Here is a 26,371-nt window from a genome sequence, read left to right on the forward strand (position 1 = left end):
AGCCCAGAAAACTCAGTGAGCAAAGTTGCCATCACTACGTCCTGTTTTATGAGGAGTGCATTTCAACTGCCACCATTGCTTCACCTCTTCTGGAAATTAGGGTTTTGTTTTTTGTTAATTCTAGCGATAGATTCTCTGAAGTCTTGATAACAAGAGCAAAAATCGAATTTGACAGGAAATCCAGTTACACCCAATAGCTGACATATTAAATGTCATTGAAGTTTCTTTCAGGTTGACTTTTGGCATAGAGAGGGGTTTAAGACCAAAAGGAGAATAGGTTAGATATGAATTGCTTTATCCCAGTGATTCTTAACCCTGACTGCACATTGCAATCATTTGGAAAGTATTTTTAAAATGCCAATGCCTAGGTCCCATCACCAGAAATTTAATTTATCTGGGGTAGGACAAAGACGTGAGATGTTTGGAAGCACCCCGAAAGATTTTAATGGTCAATCAAGACATTTCCTCTAGGAGAAGCCACAGAGCCTGGGGAGATACCTGTAGACACTGGATGCCCATAACAAGATGCCATTAAATGATGGGGCAGGGCTCCAAGAGAAGCTCAAAGTGATACTTACAGCCTGTGAAGAAGATGCCTAAGTAGCTGGGAGTAGCAAAGACAACACTTTGAATGGTAAAATAAGTCAGGTTACCTACCTCCACCCTCCGCCACCTGGTGGGGCTTGATAGCTTTCACAGACATCCTCGCAGACAAAACTTTGCTCTCTGAAATCCAGCATCTCATTTCTGACTTAGATTCATAGTTCCTTTTGAGCTGCCCTTCTGTTTATTCCCAATCTACATGTTTGTTTTGGTGCTTCCCATGTACTTGTACTGCACGCTCTGTTTTCAGCAAACCATTTTCCTGATTGGTCAAAAGCCCTTTGAAATCTGTCACGTGAGCAAGTCTCCCATGCTCTCAATTGTATTCTCTAGTCAATAAAAGTATGTCTCATTCCTAACGGTTCTACTACCCAGGAGATCTACTACCCAGTGATCTCCAGCTCTGCTTTCTGGCTTCATGATCAAAAAGCAACACATTTCCTTCCAGATTTCATATATTCCATGTATTTCCTTCTCTGTTCCATATCCATCATATTATTCTCTTTGCTAAAGAAATCTCAAAATATTTTTTATTTAAAAGTCTGCAATCAGAAAACAATCTGTCGTATCATATAAATTTTTCATGCCCAGATATTTACTCATCCATTTTCCTGAAAGACCCAATAAAATAGTCAAAGAGCCACAGTCTATTTTAAATTAAAATGCATGGCTTTAAGGGCTATTTGACATGCAGTAATTATTTGCATAGTCTTCTAGCCAAGCATAGAAATTGCTAATGTCTCTGTCCTTGAAGGAAATGAACTGTGCAAAAGATTTCAAGCAAACATGATCCAACTGTTCACACAAAAGAGAGATTGCATAAGAAATGCATTGTGTCTCTACCCAAATTTCTCGTCTACTTGTCACAGATCAGCATGTACTTCACCTCTTTGGCACCAGGTAAAATCATAAACAGATGAGCTTTTCAGTAGAGGAGGGCAGACATGCCCTCTCCACAGATGGTCAGTATCACATGTCGCAGTAATGGCTGGACACGCCACGAAGGTACCATATAAAAACGGTGGGACTCAGAGCACTTCGGCTCCACTTGCTCTATGTTTAGAATTGCCTCTCTTTCAAGATGGATTTCCTTCATAGGAACGGAGTGCTCATTATTCAGCATTTGCAGAAGGACTACCGAGCTTACTACAGTTTTCTAAATTTTATGTCCAATGTTGGAGATCCCCGGAATATCTTTTCTATTTATTTTCCACTTTGGTTTCAACTTAATCAGGCAGTTGGAACCAAGATGATATGGGTAGCAGTCGTTGGGGATTGGTTCAATCTTATTTTTAAATGGTAAGCCTTCTGTTTTGTTTCATTTTTCCTAAAGCTTATTCTTAAATTTGTAGCTTGGTCTTAATGATCACATTTCAGATGTGTATAGTTTTACTTGGAAAATCTTTCAAACATACCAGTTAACTTGAAACACCTATTCCTAAATAGAACTTACATAAAGGCATAGAAATGTATACTTGATCTGACTTAGAAGAAAATTCCAAAAGCCTGTTACATATATGATGGGATTAACCAAGGAGTGAGTTAAACGAGCAGCGCCATAATGAACAGATTGATAATTCCAGGAACCACTTTGATATTTCCAGTCTAAGTATCCAAAGCACCCAAGGACTTCGCCTGCAAGGAAAAAAGTCCCTGTTTTTATTGGAACCTAGGATGCCCAAACTCCAAATGACTGTCATGCTCTGTATTGAGACACAGGCCAGAAAGCAAGTTCTTTCAAAGTCTTTTAATCACGAGTTTTCCCCATCAATGTTCTGCTTGACTCATTTTTATAGGAGAGAATCGTTAGTCTCCAATTAAGTGATAGTTGTATATTTAAATATATATGCATATTTATATTTCTTTAAATACAGGATATTATTTGGTCATCGGCCTTACTGGTGGGTCCAAGAAACTCAGATTTACCCAAATCACTCAAGTCCATGCCTTGAACAGTTCCCCACTACGTGTGAAACAGGTCCAGGTAAGCAATTATAGCAGTCGCAGGTTAACTAAAGATATTCCAATAGAGAGCCATTGTGTATGATTATCATCTAATAACTGTACGATATCATACAGGGTACTAAAGAAAATGTCATGCATGAGGATGCTAAAAGTTCATAAACAAAAATTGCTAATGAAAAGGACAAAAGTTTTATGAGTAAGAAAATTTCATTTTTGTATTTGTAAAAGCGTTAATTAAGAGAATAGTCCCCAAATGATTTTATAGTTGGCATTTTTTAGAAGAATGTCGTGGTTTGATACTGAAACAAACAAAAAACAATTAGCTAGAACAAATTCCCCAAAAACTATATTAAAATCCTAGAAATGTTGATTTTTCTGTTGCTGTGCAACTTTCACAGTTATTATAGATCTTCTGAGAATCACATGAATGAGGAGACAATAGACACAGTTTCCGTAAGAAAGATAAGGACTTCCTGGTATTACTATTGCCTATAGAAATTCTCTCTAATCTTATAATTATTTCTTTCAAATTTCTTTTTTCTCTTGTGTATACAGTATATAAGTAGACTTCTTGATCCACTTTCTTTTTTATTATAAGTAAGACTTTGTATGAGTGTAAAATCTTTACTATGGGAGTTGAGTTTAAGATTTTAAAAAAGGTTTTTAAAAATATATATATAAAGGTAAACTACATGTTGTTTTAATTTCTAAGACTGTGTTATATTGTACCTCACCTCACCACAATTTGTTACATAGCCTAAAGTTCTTGGCATTTGACATCCTGAGACTAACCCTGAATACAGTCAATGTGTAAGTTCCTAATAAGTTTTCTGGATATCTTTATTTTTTGCTCTCATAAGAGTAGACATCCATCTGTTATAGTACTTATCAAACTATATTATAGTTAATTCTTTAATATCTGGCTCCTCCAATAGACTGTGCATTCCATCATGTCAGGGATGGTGTGTATTTTACGTTTGTGAAAGGCAGTGTGGGATGGATGGATGAATGGATGGATGGATGGATGGATGGATAGCCTTTCAGACAATTGAAATGCTACTTTGGTTTACCCCAGAACTTCCCAGCATGTGTTCTGTCTTATGAGACATTTTCTGAAAAAAAAAAAAGAAAAGAAATATTACATTTTACATTCACTCCTTGGAGATTTACAACGCATGAAGCATATAAAAGGCTCTGAAAATTCCTGTTTAAGAAATAGACTTGAAAGAAACAGATCTGTAAGAAATAGATTAGTCTTTATTTAACTTAGTGTTCTTCAAAAAGAGACTGATGTTTAACCTGAATGAATCTCCCCTTGGTAAAAACTCAGGGAGGACATCAAAGTAAAGTGATTTTTAAAAAAAGATCAAGCAACATGGGAAAGATATTCCGGGAATAGAAAGGCTACCAGTCTGCTGATTTCTTCTGCCAGGATTAATACCCCTTTATAGCTTCCCTCATCCTTTTAATGACAAAGACTCCTTCTGCAGCAGCCAGCCACAAGATAGGCATGGGGGTAGCTGTTGGTACCCAGCAGTCAGTTGGTAAATCAGACATAGCAATGATAGCCTTTAGATGTTTGACTTTTCAACCCAAGGAAAATAAGCTGATTCAAGATCCAATCCAAGTACTTCAGTTTTCTCATCAATTAAAAACAATTAGATATGAAGAATAACTAAGGATGTGGCAGATTTTCTGATGCAACAGCCTGAGTTCTTACTTACCCTTGATCATTTTGGTTTCTGGACTTTGATGAACTTGAATAACCTGGGGAAAAAATTTGAAATAGTATTTTGAGGCTCAATTTGACTCAGTTTTCTTTATTTCTACCTATTTCTAAACATTACATAGAGCCTGTGCCCTGTGGCTTTTTTTTTTTCTGAGTTATTTGTAATTTTCATGGCTAATGTGCTATTCTATTGTCCATTTCTGATAGTGATACTCTATTAACCACCTTTCAAATGGATTGCCACTTTCTTGTTGCAGGAAGTCCATCTGGCCATGCAATGGGCTCATCATGTGTCTGGTATGTCATGGTGACAGCTGCCCTGGGCCACACCATCAGTCGGATGGATAAGTCATTCACCACTCTCCACAGGTCAGCTTTGCTCCAGTCTCTGTAGCCCTGGAACATGACAGTTTCAAACACAGAAAGTCTTTTGAAAAATTCAGCTTAGTGTATTTTTAGTTATTGAAATGTGCTTATTCAATTCTATCATATCCAAAATTGCAAAATGAATAGAAAATTAATATTTTGCTTTAAGATAATACCTTAATTAGTTCACAGCAATTACATTATAGGGTTGGATATGTTTAATTGATTAATGATTTTCTAAATGTGCCTTTGGGTTTCCATAATACAATAATCACTTTGGTAGCTCACAAATAGGTCATCTAAAATTACATAATGATGTATTTTTGCATGCACATTCCCTTGCTTTAAGATTAACTAGACATTTTGAGAAGCATCATTCCCCTTGAATGCATCCGTTACTTTCATATAATTATGCTTTCTTCTTTGAATAGCCAATTACTTTGACATCAATAAAATATATTCTAGCTTTAAAGATTATACAACCTTTCAAATTAAAAACATTCTAGAGACAAACTTAAATTTGAATGTTAGTAGATTTAATGTTAGTAGATTCATAACATTCTGAAAGGCCTAGACCTTTAAGATTATTCAAAATTTCTGTAGAAATTTGACTTTTTCCTTCTTTTCTTTCCTGATATACTTTATCATTAAAACAATTCTGAGCACCACTTTAATCATAAACTATTAGGCTACCTGAGATAAGATTTGCCAGTTAATTGCATTAAAAATACTGAAACATACACCATTATATAAGTTCTTTATAATAAAAAATTTCCAAGATCCATCTCATATTCTACTTTTTAGAGTAATATTGGGTAATATACAAAACAAGTAACCAAAGGAATTTGGGCATCTTTAAAGTTTATCCTGATGAGACTGTGACCAGTATGCCTTAAGGTATTCATTATCCCAAACAACAACAATAGAGAGTTGTTGTAATTAAAAGAAATTAGCATTTTCTATCCATAGACAGTTTTTCAAAGTAGGAATCTAGCTAAGCCTCACCTTTTCTCTGTAGTTCATTTTCTCCTCCAATTCCCAAACCTGGAAAATCATTTGTTCCTTCTAAAAAATAATTCCCTTGACTCCTCTTTGATTCTTATAACTGCAACATTTCCTTCATCCATCAAAATGTATTGAGTGCCTACACCTTACCTAAACATTACCACACCCTTATTGATTCTTCTTCCATATGGATAACTCCTGCTTACTTTCTCTTTGAAAGTCTTGTTTCTCTGTATTCCTTAATTTTTCAGTAATCTAAGTTTGGTCGAATTATCAGGAACAAATCATTCAGAACACTCAAGGATTCCTAGAACTCATTATTGTTAATTCTTTTTGTATTAAAATGATGAGCGTTGCTTGGATTTAAATATTTTTATAAGTTTTCTGCACACTGCTGCTTCTAATCCAAGACATATAACCCATAGGTCACTTTTCTGTTCCTTATTTTCTACGTGTCAAAAAACAAGGAGCCAGGACTCTTGAGAGTCTGTGAAATTAAACCCAGTGAAAACTTGCCCTTGATGGAATGCTCATGTGTTTTCATCAGTGTGACAGCTGCCTCTCCAGTGAGTTTTCTTCAAGCAAAGAGAGGCTGAGAGAGGAAAGAGGAAGCACATGTGACAAGGAGTAAAAAATATATATAATTCACTCTTGATCATTGTGGACATTAATAATTCCCCCAAACTTGAATTTCCCCTACTTCATTAAAATAATTTTCAGGATGCCAAGTTGGCTTCCTTTTATAGCATTTATTAAAATCTCAGGATATAGCACTGGTTAAGTTTAATGCATTGATGAATGTAGAAACATCTGTTAAAGCTTTTCAAATCCTATGGAGTACATAGAAAAAAATTCTGGAAGAAAAAACTCTAGAATCATGATATTATATCACATCTAGAAGATTCCTCTGAGAAAGATCATCTGGTGTCACCTCCCTCCCCCCCCCCATTTTTATGAATGATACAATTTCTTTGCCTTTTATGCTTGTATCTGTTCTTCCATCGTAGACTCACCTGGTCATTTCTTTGGAGTCTTTTTTGGTTGATTCAAATCAGTGTCTGCATCTCCAGAGTATTCATAGCAACACATTTTCCTCATCAAGTTATTCTTGGAGTAATTGGTGGTAAATATGATCACTTACCTTTAGTTGTGTCATTGAACGCTTCAGTTTCATTTGTTTTATGTTGACTCTCTCTGCTAATGTTCCCCAATCTCAGGTAATCCTATCAAGCCACTGATACTTAATGCTACCCTGGGAGCTTAAATGGTTCCTCACACCTTTCAACGTCTCCATGGACACAATGGCACATTCTCACTCAGTAGGATAAACCCATTACCTCTTAGTGAGATGGGCTTCTCTGAAATGTGGCTGGAGCTGAGTCCAACCCCCAAACCACCACTTAGGACAGCGTGCTTGTGTCTCGGTTTGGGGGATTTAATAAGGCCTTCCAACCTGCACACCATGCCACTCTCTCTGAAACACCTGCAGTGATTATTACCTGACTGTGGACTTCATTCAGCAGCTGCTTTGTATTTCCAAGGCAGCATTCACCATGACTGAGTTTACACTGTTCAGCCCCATGTACCTTTTAAAGGCTCTCTACGTTAATTGGCTGTGGCAATTGAAAAATTAATTGCAAGCACCTAGATCAGTGCTCTGCCTATAAAGTGGTTGTCACTCAGTGCCCTGGACTCCTGACCCATCCCCCTGCACTAATGTGGATGGTGAAAAGACCATGGGGCAAGTGTGGTTTTAGTTATTGCCTTAAAAAAGGGCTTTGGAAAATGGATAGAACCTAGGTTTCTACAGCCCTTTATCACTGAAAACTATGGCTAAACTCTTTAATGCAGAGAGGAATAATTCCTGAGAGGCTCAAAGGCACAAGGTTATCTTCAGTGTCTCTTTCCAATCCCCAGGCATGCTTGTGGCAGAGGCCTTTGAACACACTCCAAGGATCCAAACGGCCAGCCTGAGCACATACTTGAAGACCAACCTCTTCCTCTTCCTGTTTGCACTTGGCTTTTACCTGCTTCTCAGACTGCTTGACATTGACCTGCTGTGGTCCGTGCCCATAGCCAAGAAGTGGTGTGCCAACCCTGACTGGATCCACATTGACACCACGCCTTTTGCTGGACTCGTGAGAAACCTTGGGGTCCTCTTTGGCTTGGGCTTTGCAATCAACTCGGAGATGTTCCTTAGGAGCTGCCGAGGGGAAAACGGCTATAGGCTGAGCTTCCGGCTGCTCTGCACCCTGGCCTCGTTGACCACACTGCAGCTCTACCATTTCATCAAGATCCCGACTCACACGGAGTATTTATTTTACGTGCTGTCTTTCTGTAAAAGTGCGTCCATCCCGCTGACTGTGGTTGCCCTGATTCCCTACTGTATTCATATGTTAATGAAACCGAGTGAAAAAAAGATTCATTAGAGTTGTGCGGAGGGTTAGTGCCGTGTGGCCCCAGGATGATCCTCCTCCTCCATCCTCCGGTAGGACCACAGGGCGGGGAGAGACTGGAAGCTTCCATTCGGAGGTCACAAAATGGCGGCCATAGGACCCAATCCATTCACAAGTATGATTAGTTTGGCCTTCGGGGTGTTCTTTTTTTTTTTTGTTTTTGTCCTATTTTAGATTAGTTGCCAACATTTAAAACCAGGATATTTGACACAAAACCCTGAATTTCTGTATTTTCCCGAAAAATCTGACAATATGGTAACACAGGGCCTGCATTCCCACCTGGAGACAATCCACTGTTGCTGACTGACCCCAGTAGGAGACGTGCTCTTTGCAGGCTATCACAGTTTTCAGTACCCTACGGGACCACCAGTATCAGATAACTTTATCATCTTAAAGTCAGGCTGCTTCTGGCTCCTGTGGGCATTTTAACGGCAATCAAACCTGATCCCCTCAGTGTTCAGATAAGGAAATGGAGGTTTATTCAGTTGAAAGAACTCACCGTTATCACACCACCGTCAGAACAGGAATTAGAACCCAACCTTCTGACATATATTTCCATGACACTATGTTTTGTTTCTTCAAGAAGTAAAAATCTGTAAGAATGAATGCTTTTACATAGGTTCTATGATGTTTGCCATGTAAATCAGCTATTTTCTCAGAAATGACATTAAAATACCATATGCTGTTTGACTTAGACCATGCATGCAGGGCCTTGATGGGGCCAGCAGTAGCTCTAGTTATGGTTACATATCCACAGGAAAGGAAACAGGCCAGGTTACTGTCTGGACTTGAATCTCTGCTTAACTCCTGGTCTCTGTTTTATGGTAGTGCTTTCCAATATTTTAATAAATTCTGCTGAAGATGTTCGTCTTAGAACATTATTTACCCACCAAAGGTTTATCTCTTCACTATGACATCCTTATACTTTATTTTTAGGAGCTAATCTTTCAAAACCAGGGAAATCAAGTGCCTTCCTCAAGGTCATGCTCTAACCCAGGAAAACTATGAAATGCTTATATCTATTAGCTGGGTTCTGTGTGTACTGAACTGTGATGAAAATCCACAGCTTTATTTCAGAAAATTATTATTGATGGAATATTAATATACTAAAAATTTTTCAGTAAAGTTTTTTTCCCCTCATTGGACCTAGTAATTCTGGACTTTAAGTTGCTAACTAGGGAATTCCCTGGCAGCGCACTGGTTAAGAATCCGCCTGCCAATGCAGGGGTCATGGGTTCGACCCCTGGTCCGGGAAGATCCCACATGCTGAAGAGCAACAAAGCCCGTGCGCCACAACTACTGAGCCTGCGCTCTAGAGCCCGCGAGCCACAACAGCTGAGCCCCTGTGCCACAACTACTGAAGCCTGCGTGCCTAGAGCCCGTGCTGCGCAACAAGAGAAGCCACTGCAACGAGAAGCACGCGCACCGCAATGAAGAGTAGCCCCCGCTCACCGCGACTAGAGAAAGTCCGCACGCAGCAGTGAAGACCCAATGAAGCCAAAAATAAATAAATAAATAATAAAATAAATTTTAAAAAAGAAGGAAAGAAACCGCTTAGGCAGCAAGAAGAAGAGCTTCTCACAGCCTTGGCGAAAATGCCTGCCTTTAATAATGATGGAAAAGACGCTTCTGCTTCCAATTTACTTGCCAAAAGTAAGTGGAATTGAGCTTATTTGACTTAACTGTAACTATAACCATATATTCAGAATGTCCACATATCTACATATTCAGAAGAAAAATGTCAATATCATGAGCTTTCAAGATGAGAAAATCTAGACAAGTGACTTGAGAAACATACATTTGAAAAGATATGCAAATTAACAAGAAGAGTGTGGAATCCCTTCCCATTGACAACCTTTTGAATGGACATCTGCCTTAGTGGGTTAAGTTGGTGCCTTCTCTATGCCTATTTCAGTACAACAGAAGGGTGATTTAAAAAATTATTATAAGGTGCCCTTTAAACTCAAAGTTATATCTCTAAATGCTTTATATTTATTCACACCCTGTAAATAAATTCAAGATCAAAGTGGTACATATACATACAAAAAAAACTTGGTATAAGAGAAAGTCAAAAGACTTGGTTTTTAAAATGTGAGTCATTTCTTAAGGATATGAAGACTGTATATTCCAGCACTTCAATTGAACTTTCTGCAATGATGGAAATGTTCTGTATCTGTATGGTGGCCACAGCTACATATGGCTATTAAACTCTTGAAACACAGCTAACGCAACTGAGGAATTGCATTTAAAATTTTTATTTACTTTTAATTAATTTAAAGTTAAATAGTCATATGTGTCTGTGGCTACTGAATTGGATAACACAGATCAAGTCCCAAAGTGCTTTCCCTGAAAAAAAAATTTTTTTTATGTTGTCACCTGTACCACATTCCTGTGAGACAGCATGAATCAATATTAACTGCTTTATTCTATATGGAGAAACTGAGGTATCAGTGGTTTGTTGGCGGAGCATGGACAAGGTATGTTTATTCCAACCAGGAGATCTTTTGATTAGTCCATGGATGTTACTTTCCAGATGAAAAAAATAATAGTTACTGTCAACAGGTTCAAAACATGCATGGTGATAAGTAAATCCCATTGTGATCTTCACACATTTAAAAAGAAATTTTAACATGTGTGGTAACTGACACGAAACATTTCTGGGGCTCGAAGGATTAAAGTGACCATAAAAAGTTAATAGTAAACTCTGCTACGTTTTCGAGAGAAATCCTCTGCAGATCTGGGAGTCTCTGTCTGTGCAGCTCTCTTGTCTTACTCTGTCCTGTGAGCTCTAACTGCCTTGGTGTCCCAGGACTCTTAGCTCTGTCACCTCAAATCAGGGAGTCTGAGTTCCCTCTCCCTGCACTGTGCCCCAGAAACCCTTGAAGGGTCACAAAACTGAGTGGGACTTTATCCAATATTCACAGGGCTGGATGACTTTCTGACCAAGTTTTCGTGCTTGTCTGTGTCTCTCATACCCATATGCTGGATATCAGTACTTCTGAAGATATTCAAAATCTATTCAAAAAGGATCACTGGTATCTAGTTGCACCTGAGGATTTGGCCCTTGTTGACTGACTGTCCTAGCCTCTCTGGAAATTGCAAACAGCTTTCTGGAAGAATGGACCTCAACTCTGCCAAGAAACTAAGGTGGTGTTCCTAATTTTTCCTTCCCCTTACCTTTAATGCTTTCTGATGGTGATTCCACACTGAAGGTAAAGTGGTGGTACTTGTTTATTTTTTTAAGTCTTCATTTTGTTTTTCTTTAAAAAAAAAAGTTAACAGCAAGAAAGGTCTATAAGAAGCAATACTCCAGAAACTTCTGCCAAATGACAGCAACTCATGAGAAAATTCTAAGAATTAGAAACGCTTCCTTTTAGCTCTGCAGAGGACAAATGCAGTTTATGTCAAATGTGAGGCTGATTTGGTGTGGAGTACTAATTACTGTCTTTGTTATTCTTTGATGGAGATCACAGTAATGACTTGGAAGAAATCACATCTCGTTTCTTTTGGTAGCACGGATGTGATTGCACTCAAGGAGGGAAGAAATTCAAAGGTTGAGGTTATAAAGATTAACACAAAGCTGATTAATTATTTGGTTTTTAATTTCTTAGAATCTTTTCTTGGAACATTTTGCCAGGTGATTTCTGAATCTATCTTCTGCTCAAAAACTGTGATATTTCCCCCAAAAAACACTATGTTCTGAAGAAGCTGCTGGGACCCAGGGAAGGTAATGAGAAGAGTGGCAGCTGTGGTCCTGCCAAGCGGGATTTGTGGCACAGACTGGGGGCTGCCAACAGGAGCGATCGCTCTCACCCACCTTGGCCCATTTCCAGTGCTGGCCCAAGCAAGAGCAGAAATCACTGCCCTGGGACAATCTGGGCGCTCTGCAGGAGGAGCAGTCCACATATGTGCCTGGGAAAGAAACCCGGAGCTGATTAAGATGAGCTCCTCCTCTAGCTCCCCGCTGCCTTCCATATCAGTTGGGCCAATCACGCCCCAACTTCTGTTCAAAGACTTGACTTCTTCTTGAATTCAGTCTTGGGAACAGTACTGGCCAGATTGTCATCCCTGCTCACATGCCCTGCCATTAATGGAAGGGGTTTTCTAAAGGTGGGCGTTGAGTTCACCCATCACTGCCTTTCTTAGATGCCACCCTTGCCCTCAAACTCAGTAATTCTTCATTGAAAGCATCTGATCCTCGAGATCTCTTTTTCTACAGAATCATTCCAAACTCCGCCTTTTTATAATTTTTTTGAGTGAAAGAAATTGTAGAGGCCCTGCTGTCTTTCTATTTGAAGATTGCATTGACTTAACAAGGGGGAAGTAAATGTTCCTGTCCGAGTTCGTGAGATTTTTGTGTGCATCTTATCCTTTTAGCATTGGAGTATTGGTGCCCTGCTCATGCTGGCCAATCAAGAGACGGTGCCGCACATCCCTATATGGATCCCAAAAGGTGTCAGAACTCAAGGGGGCAGGTGCTAGAGAATTCACAGACAGATAGATGTACAAAAGACTTCTTGGAGTTTGGCAGCAAGCACCCTGGATGGAGTCCTTAGACTGGGTTCTAACCTGTCTCTGTGTTTAACCACTGGGATACTGGGAGTCCATTTAATGTTGGTGGATTCAGTTGACCAGTTTCTAAAATGAGGGGCTTAAAATAGGCTTAGAATGAAAGGTTCCTTCCAGCTCTGACATTCTGCAACTCTGAGGATCTCATTCAATAAAACTGGAAGGAGAGCCAGAGTACATTAAATTTTACTTACATGCAAATGAACAAGGCTGTAAATTCTAAGGTGTACTCCATTTTGTAATTTGCTACTTTAATAAACAATTTTAGACTTATGTAATACATTTTAGTCTTTAAAACATCCTATTCCTATTAGTATCTGAATTGTATCGCTATGAAAGGAGATGCATGGAGACGTGAAATAATGTAACTGATCTTAGAGGGCAAAATTATTCATATGAAAGTATTCACAGACTTCCTGCTCGAGTATCTTCCAAAAGAAATCCTGTAACTAAATCACCAGCTCCATTTCCCCTTCCTTAACATCCTAAAGAAGAAATTCTTCTTGCTGGAAGAGATACTAGTGGGATATGTACAGTAACAGGCTGAATGAGAAGAAGGGAAGCACAAGAAAATTCACTCTGTGGGAGGAAGGGTTTAACCAACTTGCTATGTGAGGAAAGTGCTAGAAATTTGAAATAGCATTTTAGTAAGTTTGTTGTGGACTAATTGTGGATCTCTCAAAGAAATAAAGATAATGTTTACTTTTTAATTCTTTATGGCTGTTGAAATGTACTTCTTGAATACAACAAAAATTCTAACGCCAAATTTTATGATGCCAAGGTTTTTGAGGATGACCGTGCTAAATTAAATTAGAGATTCAGTTCCACATGGCTTCTAAAATCGTCTCAGACTCAAGTAGGGCCCCTTCTGTCTTTGCTCTTTTTTCTCTCTAACCCCCTCTGTCCACCCACCTGACAAACACTTATTAAATGCCTTTACGTGCTAGAGAATCAAGGATAAGTTCAATATAGGCCTTTCCCTGCGGTAGATCCCCAGGGGCTCCAGGCTCTGGGAAGACTCCAGGGACATCTCTGGCCTGTGGGCTTGGAACGTTTGGATTGACACTGTCTCCAGCTACAAATTAGCTGGTAACATTATTCCCCATCTCTTCTAAACCCCTGTCTCCCCCCTTTCAAATTCATCCTCTTCTTGAATCATTTTCTTTTCAACTCTAGCTATATCTTGCCAATGGAATACAGATCATTCCCAGTCTGACACCAATTGTATAATAGGAGAGGATGAGAAAGCATAATCACAAAACACTAAGTTTCTAAGTAAAGGCCTCATTCACTCAAAGCGTAATAAAGCGGGGTATATGGAATGTTCCTGAAAAACCACTAGAATGAGCTGCAAAAGACATCCATCCAGTGGCATCTCCTTCTCATAGCAGTGACTTTTGCAAAAAGACTGAGCAATTTCTTCTTTCACTCAATGTTTTTGGAATACTTCTGGATATAAAAGTCATATTTTGAGGTCATTTGTGCACACATCAATACTTCAACATTGCTTTATTGTCTTTATACTTATGTTTCAACATTTTTTATTAATAAAAATCTAAGTGTATCTACTGAGTGTGTTAATCCATAATCAACAACAAATCTACAACTACAACAAACTACTTCAGTAGCTTATACAAGTGAGAGGTGTTTTTTTCTTGTGTAATAGGTTGGCTGGAGGTGGGCAGTCCAGGCTGCAACAGCTGCCTAAGGATGTCCAGGAATCAGGCTCTGTCTCTCTTCCTGCTCTGCCATCCATAGTGTGTGGTTTCTATCCAAATGGCCACAGCATTACTGCTGTGCATCCAGGAAAGAAGAAAGGGGAATGCAAACGGGCTTCCTTAACCCAGGCTTTGTTCCAGAAGGGAAAGCCTCCATAGAGACTTGTGTCTATATTTCATTGACCAGAACAGTCACATGGCTTACCCTAGCTGCAAAGGAGTCTGGGAAGGTAAATATTTTACTTTCCAACCTCTGAGATAGAGGCCCCTCTATCTCAAGGGGAAAGCAAGGGGAAAGGGTGTAGGATTGGGTGTCAACCTACAGCTTCTTATGTATATAACAATGAATGCAACTTACAGCTGCCTTCCTCCTCTGCAACCTACTAAATGGTTTCACAATAACACACAAAAATTATGAAGGCGAGGTGCTTTCTAAATTATGAAATGCTTTGTGAATGTTACTATGGGGTATATTTAAATGATTAATTGAATTTTCAAACTCTAAGGTATTTTATGAAAACATTGCTCATCTCTTACTTTGACTCCATACTTGATATATCAGAAATATATACTCTCAACCAATAAGACAGCACAATTTTCTTTCTTTTCTGTAGTCATTCTTAACTGTAGACACTAGCTCTGTGTCACCTTCAGTAAACAGCTCCCTTTCTATCTCCAGCTATTCTGTTCTTCTCACATCTATCTCTTTGTACCTGAGAGTAAGAACTGTACCTGAATTATAGGAAGGAAGGAACTGCCAACTCACTAACTGGCTATATATTCTTCTTCCTTTTTCTACTGCACAGTTTGTCTTAGCGCTAATTTATTGGGTTGAGTAGTTGCATCCAGACAGCTACATGCCAATCACGCGTACCCTGATTACTCATTATGAGCCTTAAGGATACCATACAACTTACTAATGAGCACATTATAATGTTGGCCAGTGCTAATTAGATGATAATCATGTGCATTGCTTTATTTACAGTCTATCCATTTAAATTAATTGGACATTTAACTGAACACAGTGTGAAAGAAATTGGAATTGTGTTTCAAATTTCGTTTAAGTTAATTTCACCTGACGTCTCTTACAGGCAGGTGAGATTACTTACTTGATCTGGACATTTTCAGCAAATACAAATGGACATAATGCTTATTTTATAATGGCACACACGCATATGTAAATTTGTCTCAAAATGTGTTTGGAAACAGCAACCAAATTTGCAATTTTTTATCTCCACTAATATCCTTATGTGATCTGACTGCAGAGAGATTCTGCATGCATAAGAGATATTAATAGATCCAACTCTTAGTTGGAAACATGAGGCGGGATCCTAAAACAACCTGATGAGAATATTCTGATATTATCTTATGATAGGAAACTTACATTAATTCATAAATAATTAATAATTAATAATTAATTAATATTAATAAATATGTGGTGAACTATACCTAATTATGATCCTATGTATTTTCCTCTTTCAGGACATAGCATCAAAAAATTAAAGAATCTACCTTTTTAAGTGAGTGTATGATTGCCAAAAATTGCATGCATGACTGCACTACTAAATTCAAAGTCTTTTTATTGAAACAATTTCATAAGAGCACATGTAGAATAGACTTAGAGTAACTGTATGAAAAGGTGTTTCTATACAAAAGGATCTAGAGGCCAACTCTTCTATTTTTTTCTCAAATAGTAGCATTTCTGGTTTATGGGTATCTGCTTCAATGCAGTTTTGAGACACTTACATGACAGAATTTCTTTAGGCCTCTCTCATTCTTGAGAATAGTTTGCTAGGTATACAATTCCAGGATGGAGATAATTTTTCTCTCAGAATTCTGAAGGCAAATCTTTATGTCTTCTGACTTTTAGTGTCATTGTCAAGAGATCCTATGTCATTATGTTTCTTTATTATATGTCTCTTAGAAAATTTTAGTATCTTCTCCTTTCCCCCAGTTTTCCAAAATTGCATAATAGTGTGTCCAGGTAGGATCTTTGTTTATTTATTATATTTGGCACTTGGTGAACTCTTCCAAGTTGGAAATTCACATCCTTCAATTATAGGACATATTCTTGGACTATTTAATCATTTGTGCCCTCAGTTTTCTCTACACTGTCTTTCTGGAACTGCTGTTAGCTAATTATTGCATCTCCTGAATTGTTCCTCTAAATTTTATTTTCTAACTTTTCATCTCTTTCTGTCCTACCCTCAGGGAAATTTCCCCAACTTTATCTTCCAATCCTTCTATTTTTTTTCTTCTGTAAACTTTTATTAACTGGGTAACAGGGAGAGTTTGATCACAGCAGAACCCACCCTGAAAGCATTAGAAATTACAGAAAGACGAGATAAGTGTCAGACACAACACATTAAGCAAGTCCCTCCATCACCTGAGAAACAATAATATAAAACTGTAGAAACCAAATCTTTGTGAGTGATACAGGATACGGAACAAAAATGAAGACATTGGCACTCCTGGTGTTGCAAAATAAACTTGCAACTTTGTTTCTATATTTTTGAAGTTGTAATTCAATGTTTTTCCCAAATCATTTCAAGCCTTCTCCAGTCAACATTTTCCCTCTATCAATAACTTCCAAGGGCCTTATTTAAAAAATAACTCTTTCTTTAAAATTTTTGTTTATTTAATTTATTTATTTTTGGCTGCGTTGGGTCTTCGTTTCTGCCTGTGGGCTTTCTCTAGTTGCAGCGAGCGGGGGCCACTCTTCGTTGCGGTGTGCGGGCTTCTCATTGTCACGGCTTCTCTTGTTGCAGAGCACAGGCTCTAGGCATGCAGGCTTCAGTAGTTGTGGCACGCGGGCTCAGTAGCTGTGGCTCGCGGGCTCTAGAGCACAGGCTCAGTAGTTGCGGTGCATGGGCTTAGCTGCTCCGTGGCATGTGGGATATTCCAAGACCAGGGCTTGAACCCGTGTTCCCTGCATTGGCAGGCAGATTCTTAACCACTGCGCTACCAGGGAAACCCCTAAAAAATAACTCTTAATCATCCATTTTTCTCACCCCACACATTCTATTCCAGGAAACTGGCAGCCTCCCAGCACAGAGCTTATGTTCCTCCTCTTTGAAATGCAAACTTAAACAGATTTTGGTCTTCTTTCTTCAATATTACAAGATGAGCACATGCTTACTGCAAAGCTTAATTCCTTCTCATGGCATTTTTATTCTGCAACTTACTTGTCACTGCCATTTGTCATAACTTAACTAGAATGCTGTCCTCCATCCTCTCCCTCCCTGACTTTGCAACCATCAGTTCTCCTGACCTAACTAGTTAACCTGTTAAACCACCTGTGTGGTTATTTACCAGGAAACACTGGACCAGAAACATAAATAATATACCTCAATATACAATAGCTCAGGCTTAATTTGTAGGCAGAATTTCATTTGTTGGCCATTGGAAGACAGCACTTATACAAGGTAAAATTCACTATTTTTATTTCACGCTGGGATTTGGAGAAACAAAGGACAGCAACCAATGTGGAGGGGGATGAGGAGGAGTACAGGCTTGGGATAGAGCCCCTGCTCCAGGCACACCGGCAGAATCTAGTCCGGCAAATGGGGACTTCACCACCCACATACTACACCTTGAATCTATAAATCAACATCCCTGGCTGGTAAGCTCCCGCTAATACTTGCCTTTTTCTGCCCGTTTCAGCCTGAGAGCATCCAGAGTATCAAAGTCCTCCTTTCCCCATCCTCATCCTTAGACATAAATGAATCTGCTTTCACATGCAAGCAAACTTCAGTCAAAAAATACAGTTGGTCTTCAGTCCTTCTGTTCTTCTCCATATGATCTTGGCCCAACTCAGTAAACATTTGTCGAGTGCCTATTCTCGACCAGGCTTTGTGTACACTGAGGGTTCACAAATGCAAAGGATGGTTCTCTGTCCCTGAGAAATTCGAAGTCTCATTTCCTCCAAGTCTTGCTAATACCCACGTAGTAACTGGGACTGGCTCCTGCATGGAGAAAGCACTGGGTGATGGCTGAGCAGCTGCTTGACGTTGGATTCTCACTGCCACTGACCCTAGTTTCTTTCATGTTCTATATACAGACATTTAAAACTAAATTACTATTGAAAGTCATTAGAAATTAGCTCAGATGCCAATGTATGACCATGTCTGTAAAAGTAAAATATCATTATTTCTGCTTAAAGAAAAGAAAAAAAAAAAAAACCCCACAGCACTTCTGTAATTGGTGCACCAACTGTGCATGAAGTTCTCAGGTCAGGTCAACTGATGGGGGCTCCTGTGGTGACTAGTTTGTAGTAGGCTCCTTGCTGGGCCATCAGTTCTTCATGGGTCCCCTTTTCAATCACTATCCCCTGTGACATGACAGCAATGATATCCGAGTTCCGGATGGTGGACAAACGATGCGCAATGACGATGCAGGTCCGACCTTCTCTGGCTTTGTCCAAGGCGACCTGCACCGTCTGCAAAGAGAAGATGGAAAGTTGATGCAAAGACGCGTGCTTGTTCCCTGGCCCACCATCGCGAGAGTTCTGTTTCATACCACCTGATTAACATCTCTATATTCAGGGGTTAAACCCGAAGGCTTGACAGGAGAGAGAGGATTAAATGAATATTTGCTGAATGCAATGCATCAGTGACTTAAATTGCAGTCTACAAGCTGAAAAATTTCAGTGAAGCCAGAATGAACCAAACTACAAGATCACAAGGTAATTTTACAATACTTGAGGGTCTAGTTTGCTAAAATGAAACCAAGGAAACAATGTAAGGTAACAGTTAAATGGTCACTCCTGATACTGTTCTTCATTGTGGACATTTTAGCTCTCTCCAAAACAGAATTCTGACTTTTAAGGAGTTAATTTTAAATGGTAAATTTCATAATTGTGTGTTGCCCAATTACATTTCCTTTCATGCAAACTGCACATCAGATACCGCCTCTAACTTTGTGTTGTATGCTTCCCACCTGCTCTGCCATGGAACTTTAGAACTATAAAATATGAAATGCCTATCAGATGGCCTGGATTATTTTATTTTATTTAAGAAAGCTCATTATTTGCCCATGAAAAAAGTGTCACCTAGCCTAAACAATCTTAAAAACAATTCTTATTTTAAAGTGAAAGAAATTTTTTTATTTGAAGCAATCCTATTTTAAATCACTTTCTCTAGACTATTGTCTTTGGGTGCCGCAAAGGAGTGGCAATTTCTACTACTAATGAATCAGAAAATTAACAATACTGCCATTTTATAAGGACAAATATTACAGCAAAAAACTCATTTACAATGATCTAAGACTTTAGAAAATCAATACCTACCTTTTCACTTTCTGTGTCTAAGGCAGAAGTAGCTTCATCTAGTAGCAAGATTTTAGGATCTCGTACGATGGCCCGAGCAATAGCAATGCGTTGTTTCTCCCCTCGAGAGAGTTGAGACCCCTGGGACCCAACATTAGTTTCATATTTCTGGGAAAAATATGGTAAGTTTGAGAACCAGAAACAGCCATTGCTCCTGTGCTGTATGGAGCCCACATCAATGACCCCTCTGAGGGTTTAAACAATTTGTTTTTTGTGAAATTGGGAATAATTTGTATAAAGGATGTCAAATCCATTTAGGAATATTTTTAAAAATATGGCGTTTTATGACCTTTCATGTTGGGAAACACGGGGACTTTGTATCCCTTTCTCTGCATTTCTTTTAGGTTTGTATTTTTGATCTCTTTCTCCTTGCGTATGAGATCTTCCCTGATTTAAGATTCCCTGATTTCCAAACTCCTGTCTGGAAGATCTTTCCAAGACAGAATGATCCTAGGCATACAAGGGCCTTCAAGAGATCTCCTGGTCCATTCTCTTGTTGAGGTAGCATCATTCTGGAACACAAGCCTAACTTTCAATCTTCACTCTTGCTGCATACCAGCTCTGTGATCATGAACAAATTATTTAAATTTCTGTGAGCTACAAACTCATCTGAAAAATGCAGATATTAATAACTAATTAACATATTTGTTGTTTTAGATGAAATTATGAAGGAAAATCCCTACCTGACGCCTATGTAAAAAACAGTTACATTCACAGAGTATTTACTATGCCTCAGGTATTATACTAACTATTCTAGCCAGCTTATCATTTAATGTTTACAGAAATCATTTTCTCCCTATTACTATTTTTCAGTTTCCATATCTTAATTTTCTTAGTGACCAACCACCAAGAGAGACCCTTGGTGGATGGAAAAATGCAGAGACAATATCACACTACATTCAAACTTGGCTCTGGGAAAGTGAGGAATTCCAAGGCAAATGCAACTTACCCACCACACACAGGAGTTGCTGCCAAGTAATGAAATGATCATGATGACAATAGTAACAGCAGCAGTTTTCTTTGTGAGGCTATTATGTGTGCTCTCTCATTCTAAGTTATTTTTTGCATTTTGTAGATGACTGAGCCTCAGAAAAGTAATTGTTACAGAAGTAACTTTACGCTAGAAAGTGGCCAAGCTTGGATTCAAATCAATGTCTGTTCCAAATCTCAGGATTTTTTTCCGTTATGCTAAGCTGATGCTCAATGTGGTACTGCTTTACTTACAACAAGTAATAGAGCATCCTTTGCGTTGGATAATATACTACTTTCCAAAACTAAAGATTATGTTGATGAAGGACATATATTTTGCGTAAAAGACTGAGACGATCTCAGGGCACTGGGAAATAAGTTGTGTTGCCTTTGACCTTCTCCTTGAGCCACAATCGTAATACTTTTTAGTCATTCTACCTCTCTCCCTCCTCATCTGCCATAGGGAATGACTCTGACTTGGTACCCACCTCTGGAAGGGACATGACAAAGTCATGCAGCTGAGCCTGCTTCGCGGCTTCTATGACTTTTTCCGTGGGGATTTCTTTGGTGTTGTCTCCATACTTGATATTGTCCACTATGCTACAGGCAAACAACACTGGTTCCTGGGAAACGATTCCAATCTTCGAGCGGAGAAACTGGACATTTACATTTTTGGTGTCATGCCCATCTATCATCTGCCAATAGAGGTGACAACCAGGGCACTGAGTTTTAGAATTCCAGCAGTGAGGAAAGTTTGTATCCTGGAGTTAGTGTTATGCAAGATATTTGCTTTGCTTAAGAGACAACAATCCAAGGACTCTTGGAAATAAATTATGTTGCCTTTGACCTCTGGAGGTGGTGTCTGCCAGAAGTGGTGTCAAAGTTGTGATCAGACATGGTTGTTTGTTTCCCAAACTTTAGTTCTACAGGTAGTATTATACAAACAGGAAAGGCACTCCAGACAGTATCTAGTTTAAAAAAAAAAAACTTCCCCTTATCCTTTGGTGCAGCACATCCTCTCCAAGTACACAGAATTGCTCAATTTTGAGACTCCATGGGTTATGAAATGGGGTTTCCTATGTAAAGCTATTGGACAATGTAAGAATCAAACCTGTTTCCTTGATTTCACTGATACTAACCTCTGAATAATTGAGATAACAGACCCCAGTAAGAAAGAAGTACATTTGTTTACTTAGTCAACCAACAAACATATATTGAATTACCTGCCACAAAGGCACCATGCTAGACAGTCTTTTGTATGCCATATAAAGAAAAAATAATTTGTAGTGAGGTGGATGGACCTAGAGTCTGTCATACACAGTGAAGTAAGTCAGAAAGAGAAAAACAAATACTGTATGCTAACACATATATATGGAATCTAAAAAAAAAAAAAAAAAGTTCTCATGAACCTAGGGCCAGGACAGGAATAAAGACACAGACATAGAGAATGGACTTGAGGACACGAGGAGTGGAAAGGGTAAGCTGGGACGAAGTGAGAGAGTGGCAGGGACTTATATATACTACCAAATGTAAAATAGATAGCTAGTGGGAAGCAGCCACATAGCACAGGGAGATCAGCTGGGTGCTTTGTGACCACCTAGAGGGGTGGGATAGGGAGGGTGGGAGGGAGACACAAGAGGGAGGAGATATGGGGATATATGTATATGTATAGCTGATTCACTTTGTTATAAAGCAGAAACTAACACACCATTGTAAAGCAATTATACTCCAATAAAGATGGTAAAACAATAATAAAGAAAGAAAGAAAAAATAATCTCTGTTTTTTAGGAACTCATGATCTATCTAGGCAGTTAATTACAGGAACTCATATGTCTACCATTTGAGCTCTTTCACTTAAAAGCCTTAGAATAGTAAAGATACAGTATGTCTCACATACTATAATACTGTAAAGTATTTGGCCCCATGATTTCAGAAAAAGATTATATTAAATGGTGTAAACATATGATGTTTTAGATAATTTTTTGGCAGTGTAAAAAACAAACACTACTAGAAAAAATATAAGGCATTCTTCAACAATTAGCCCTTGCTCGTCTTCCTCTATGCATTTTCCATAGTGCTTATAGACTGCAAAGCACGATTTAACAATTAAATACTGGAGCTGTTTGCTAATTGTTGTCTATATGCTAGTATTGTAAGCTCCTAGAAGACATAAGACATGCTTCATGCTCCTTAGAATTTCCCACAGGGCCTAATGCAGTGCTGGGCACATCATAGGTACCCAATTAAATGTTGAAAACGCTGAATGTCTGCATTTGTTAGCTTCCTTAAGAGCAAAGAGAATTTTTAAAAATTGCATTAAAGGTGGTATTTTTCCTACTGAAAAATGTTTGTAGAAACATTTTACGATGATGTAACAAAATATATTGTGTCTATGAAATGCAAGGAATCATACTGATTTCTTCATGGGCATTGCTTTCTACCTGCGACCAGAACATTCACTGAGTACATTCAGAGAAATATACTTAACATACATGTTAATGTTGAAGAAGTCAAACGTGAAGGATTCAGGTCCCTGAATGTCATGTAGTTCACAGTCTACCTGGGTGATAGACATGAAAGATCTGATATTTGGGGAAACTGGATCCTCTCCTTTGTAGAGATCAGACTCCCAGTGCAATGTACTTTCTAGATTCATCAATCACCAAATACTTCCAAACAAATTAAAATCTCTATACCTAAAATTAATAAAAGTGATTATAAACTACAGATAATCAACTCTTACTCCTTATTTTCATAATTTCCTGGATTTTACCACTATCTGTTTGCTTGTTTTCTTGTTTTGCTTTATGCAAGGGAAACTTTAGTTGCCTCTTTCAAGTTTCTTTCAGCATTTCTCATCATGTTATCTATCCTCATTGCAATGAAGATTATACTATTCAGGGATATTAGAAAGTCCTTTTTCAAAAAAAAAAGGATTAAATAATCAATCAGACCCACACCTCTGAATCATTTCTTAGAAAACTACTTGAAGATGCACTCCAACAAAATGAGATGGAAAACCAAAGAAAGAGGAAGATACGGGAACTAGGAAATAATGGATCTAATCCAAAAGATACTGCAGGAAACTCATAGGCTGACAGTTGTTCAGCAGGTATAGGATGCAATTAGTCCAGGCAGTGGCAGAAATAAGGGAAAGAAGCAGGTTCCTCAGAATAGATATCAGGAGAGAGACACTGGAAGAAACTAAAGATTTTATAAAGGCAGAGAATGCAAGAAAAAAGAGTCTTTCAGAAAAACAATCAAGAAAGAAAAATGTAATGCTAATGTACCTCACTACTTAACTATGAGATGAACAATATTTACTTAGCCATAATAAAAGTTGTTAATAGATTTTCAACTTTCAGAATCAACCTAGAGTAAAAGCATGAAAGATAATAAATGTTATAAACAAAAGGTAAGCATTTCATATTCTTTTTTTAAAATGTAGTACATATATACAATGGAATATTACTCAGCCATAAAAAGGAATGAAACTGGGTCATTTGTAGAGATGTGGATGGACCTAGAGTCTGTCATACAGAGTGAAGTAAGGCAGAAAGAGAAAAACAAATATCATATATTAACGCATATATGTAGAATCTAGAAAAATAGTGAACCTATTTGTAGGGCAGGAATAGAGACATAGATGTAGAGAACAGACATGTGGACACAGTGGGGGAAGGGGAGGGTGGGACAAATCGGGAGATTAGGTTTGACATAAATACACTACCATGTGTAAAATGGATAGCTAGTGGGAACCTGCTGTATAGCACAGGGAGCTCAGCTTGGTGCTCTGTGACAACCCAGATGGGGGGAAGGGGGAGGGGGGAGGTCCGAGAGGGAGGAGATGTATGTATACATACAGCTGATTCACTTCATTGTACAGCAGAAACTAACACAACATTGTAAAGCAATTATACTCCAATTAAAGAAAAAAAAGATAATATAAAAGTATAGTTATTAGGACTTGAGAGGTAAAAAGAGGGAGGAAGAGGTGAAAATAGAGGTAGAATTGCTAATATTCTCATCTTAGAAAATGAGAATTCAAGAGATGTTATCTATAGGTGATGGAAAAGAAACAGAAGTGTATTAATTAAATTTACAAATAAAAGAACTTTTAAAAGTAATGTAACCATATTGGGAGGAGGTGGGTAAAAGGAGGGGGAGAAGTGAGGGTAAGCTAAATTTCCATCTCTTGAGAATAAATCAACAGAGGGTCTAAATTCGTTAAATCGTGAAACAGCAGCATAAGCGTATTATTTAGGGACTTTGAGGTAATCATTGGGAGATCTAAAAACATAAAGTGGTTAAAGATAGTTGCCTTTGAGCGGAAAAATGGAGAATGGGGGGTGGAAAGGGTGGAATAAGGGGTTGGTTTTGTTTTGTTTTTTTAAACAAATCTTTCTTATTCTACTTTGTGCTCCTCTGCATATATTATTTGGAAAAAATAGAAAGGAAAAAGAAAAGAAGAGAAAAAGAGGAAGAAATTCTGTGGAAATAAGCAACAAAGCAAACCACCAATTTTTCAAACATCCTTACCAAAGATTTATGGCATATGACTACCAATTTGAGGTCCTTATATTATTTAGACTTTAGCTTCTTGAACCAGGATTGTCTCAGATTTTTCATACTAAATTCCCTTTCTTACTCATTTATCATTGTGTTTCTTATCACCCCCACTTTTTCCATTCCCAGTCATTAGTTTCCTGATTAGTCTGCACTTTCTGCCCCATTTACAGGTAAGTGAATGCTTCTGTTAAGTACACTCATCTCCAGCTTTGCAGTTTTCTTTGCCTAACTGGTCAGCAGACCATCTGGAACTGGGAAGAATATAATGTTAGAAATTGTGAGGTAGAATCAGGTCAACCAGCAATGACTGGAACTGGAAAATACTGTCCAAGGCAAGCGCTTTGGAATGAGTCTGGCAAGACACAACCTTGAAGATGACTTTTAGGCGTTGGAGATACTCTGCAGAAAGCAAAATTCTCAAATGCATTGACAATTTTGCATTGCTTACCACCTTCCCTTGGTCAGGATCATAGAAACGTTCCAACAGCTGAATACTGGTGCTTTTACCACATCCACTGCTTCCAACAAATGCCAGGGTTTGCCCTGGACCAACAGACACTGAGAGACCATTCAGAACTTGTATATCAGGTCGGGAAGGATATGTAAATTTACAGTCAACAAAGTCAATCTGCCCCTGGAAGTTGTCCTGTGGACAGGAAGATTAGAATTATATATGCTCTACTAGAATCTAGACTATTGAAAATGCACATAAGCTTGAGTTTTAAATCCTTGCTTAAGATACCTTCAACACCGAGCTGCCGAAGTGCAAAGTATAAAGACAGCAACTTAATGAAATGGCATTCTAGTCCCTATTCCAGCAGATGTAGAATAAAAGGAGGCTTGAGCATTGAATTTAAAGATATTTGATCTCTTATTCCCAGTCTAACCTAAGGGGATTTCCTTGTCACCCATTCTTTGACATTCTGCATGGAAGAAAATACAGGATATGATTACATCACAGAAGCCAGTAACTGTGCAAATTCCTACAGCTCTGTTCCCCCAGAGATTTAAAATAATAGCATTACACTTGAAATGACTTACACAGAAAGTTACTTGAGCCCTGAATTGCAAAGGTGAAATACCTTGAGTTGTACTC

General features: G+C 38.4%; 2 protein-coding genes across 4 annotated transcripts in view; one reads left to right on the top strand and one right to left on the bottom strand.

Moving 5' to 3' along the window:
* The first annotated feature begins 1,684 nt into the window (after window positions 1-1,684).
* On the top strand, window positions 1,685-8,097 carry G6PC2 (glucose-6-phosphatase catalytic subunit 2). 2 transcript variants are annotated; one of them, XM_007183228.2, is made up of 5 exons: window positions 1,685-1,902; window positions 2,478-2,587; window positions 4,555-4,666; window positions 6,676-6,791; window positions 7,586-8,097. In XM_007183228.2, the coding sequence occupies exons 1-5, from the start codon at window positions 1,685-1,687 to the stop codon at window positions 8,095-8,097; spliced, it is 1,068 nt and encodes a 355-aa protein (XP_007183290.2). The 2 variants fall into 2 exon arrangements, with proteins under 2 accessions (XP_007183290.2, XP_007183291.1); XM_007183229.1 differs by lacking the exon at window positions 6,676-6,791 and having other exon boundaries at window positions 7,586-7,687.
* A 7,877-nt stretch (window positions 8,098-15,974) lies between these two features.
* ABCB11 (ATP binding cassette subfamily B member 11) overlaps window positions 15,975-26,371 on the bottom strand; it is a 94,645-nt gene continuing 84,248 nt past the window's right edge. Inside the window, exons 25-28 of one of the 2 annotated variants that reach the window (XM_007183231.2) lie at window positions 25,724-25,921; window positions 21,195-21,401; window positions 19,699-19,845; window positions 15,975-18,849 (exon numbers count right to left, since the gene is read on the bottom strand). In XM_007183231.2, the coding sequence (XP_007183293.2) occupies window positions 18,649-18,849; window positions 19,699-19,845; window positions 21,195-21,401; window positions 25,724-25,921 (753 nt within the window). In that variant the 3' untranslated portion in view covers window positions 15,975-18,648. Of the gene's footprint in view, window positions 18,850-19,698; window positions 19,846-21,194; window positions 21,402-25,723; window positions 25,922-26,022; window positions 26,199-26,371 lie in introns of those variants that run through there. The other variant, XM_057551808.1, reaches the window with a different exon arrangement.

Source organism: Balaenoptera acutorostrata, chromosome 8 (genome assembly GCF_949987535.1).
Source record: "Balaenoptera acutorostrata chromosome 8, mBalAcu1.1, whole genome shotgun sequence".
Taxonomy (NCBI): domain Eukaryota; kingdom Metazoa; phylum Chordata; class Mammalia; order Artiodactyla; family Balaenopteridae; genus Balaenoptera; species Balaenoptera acutorostrata.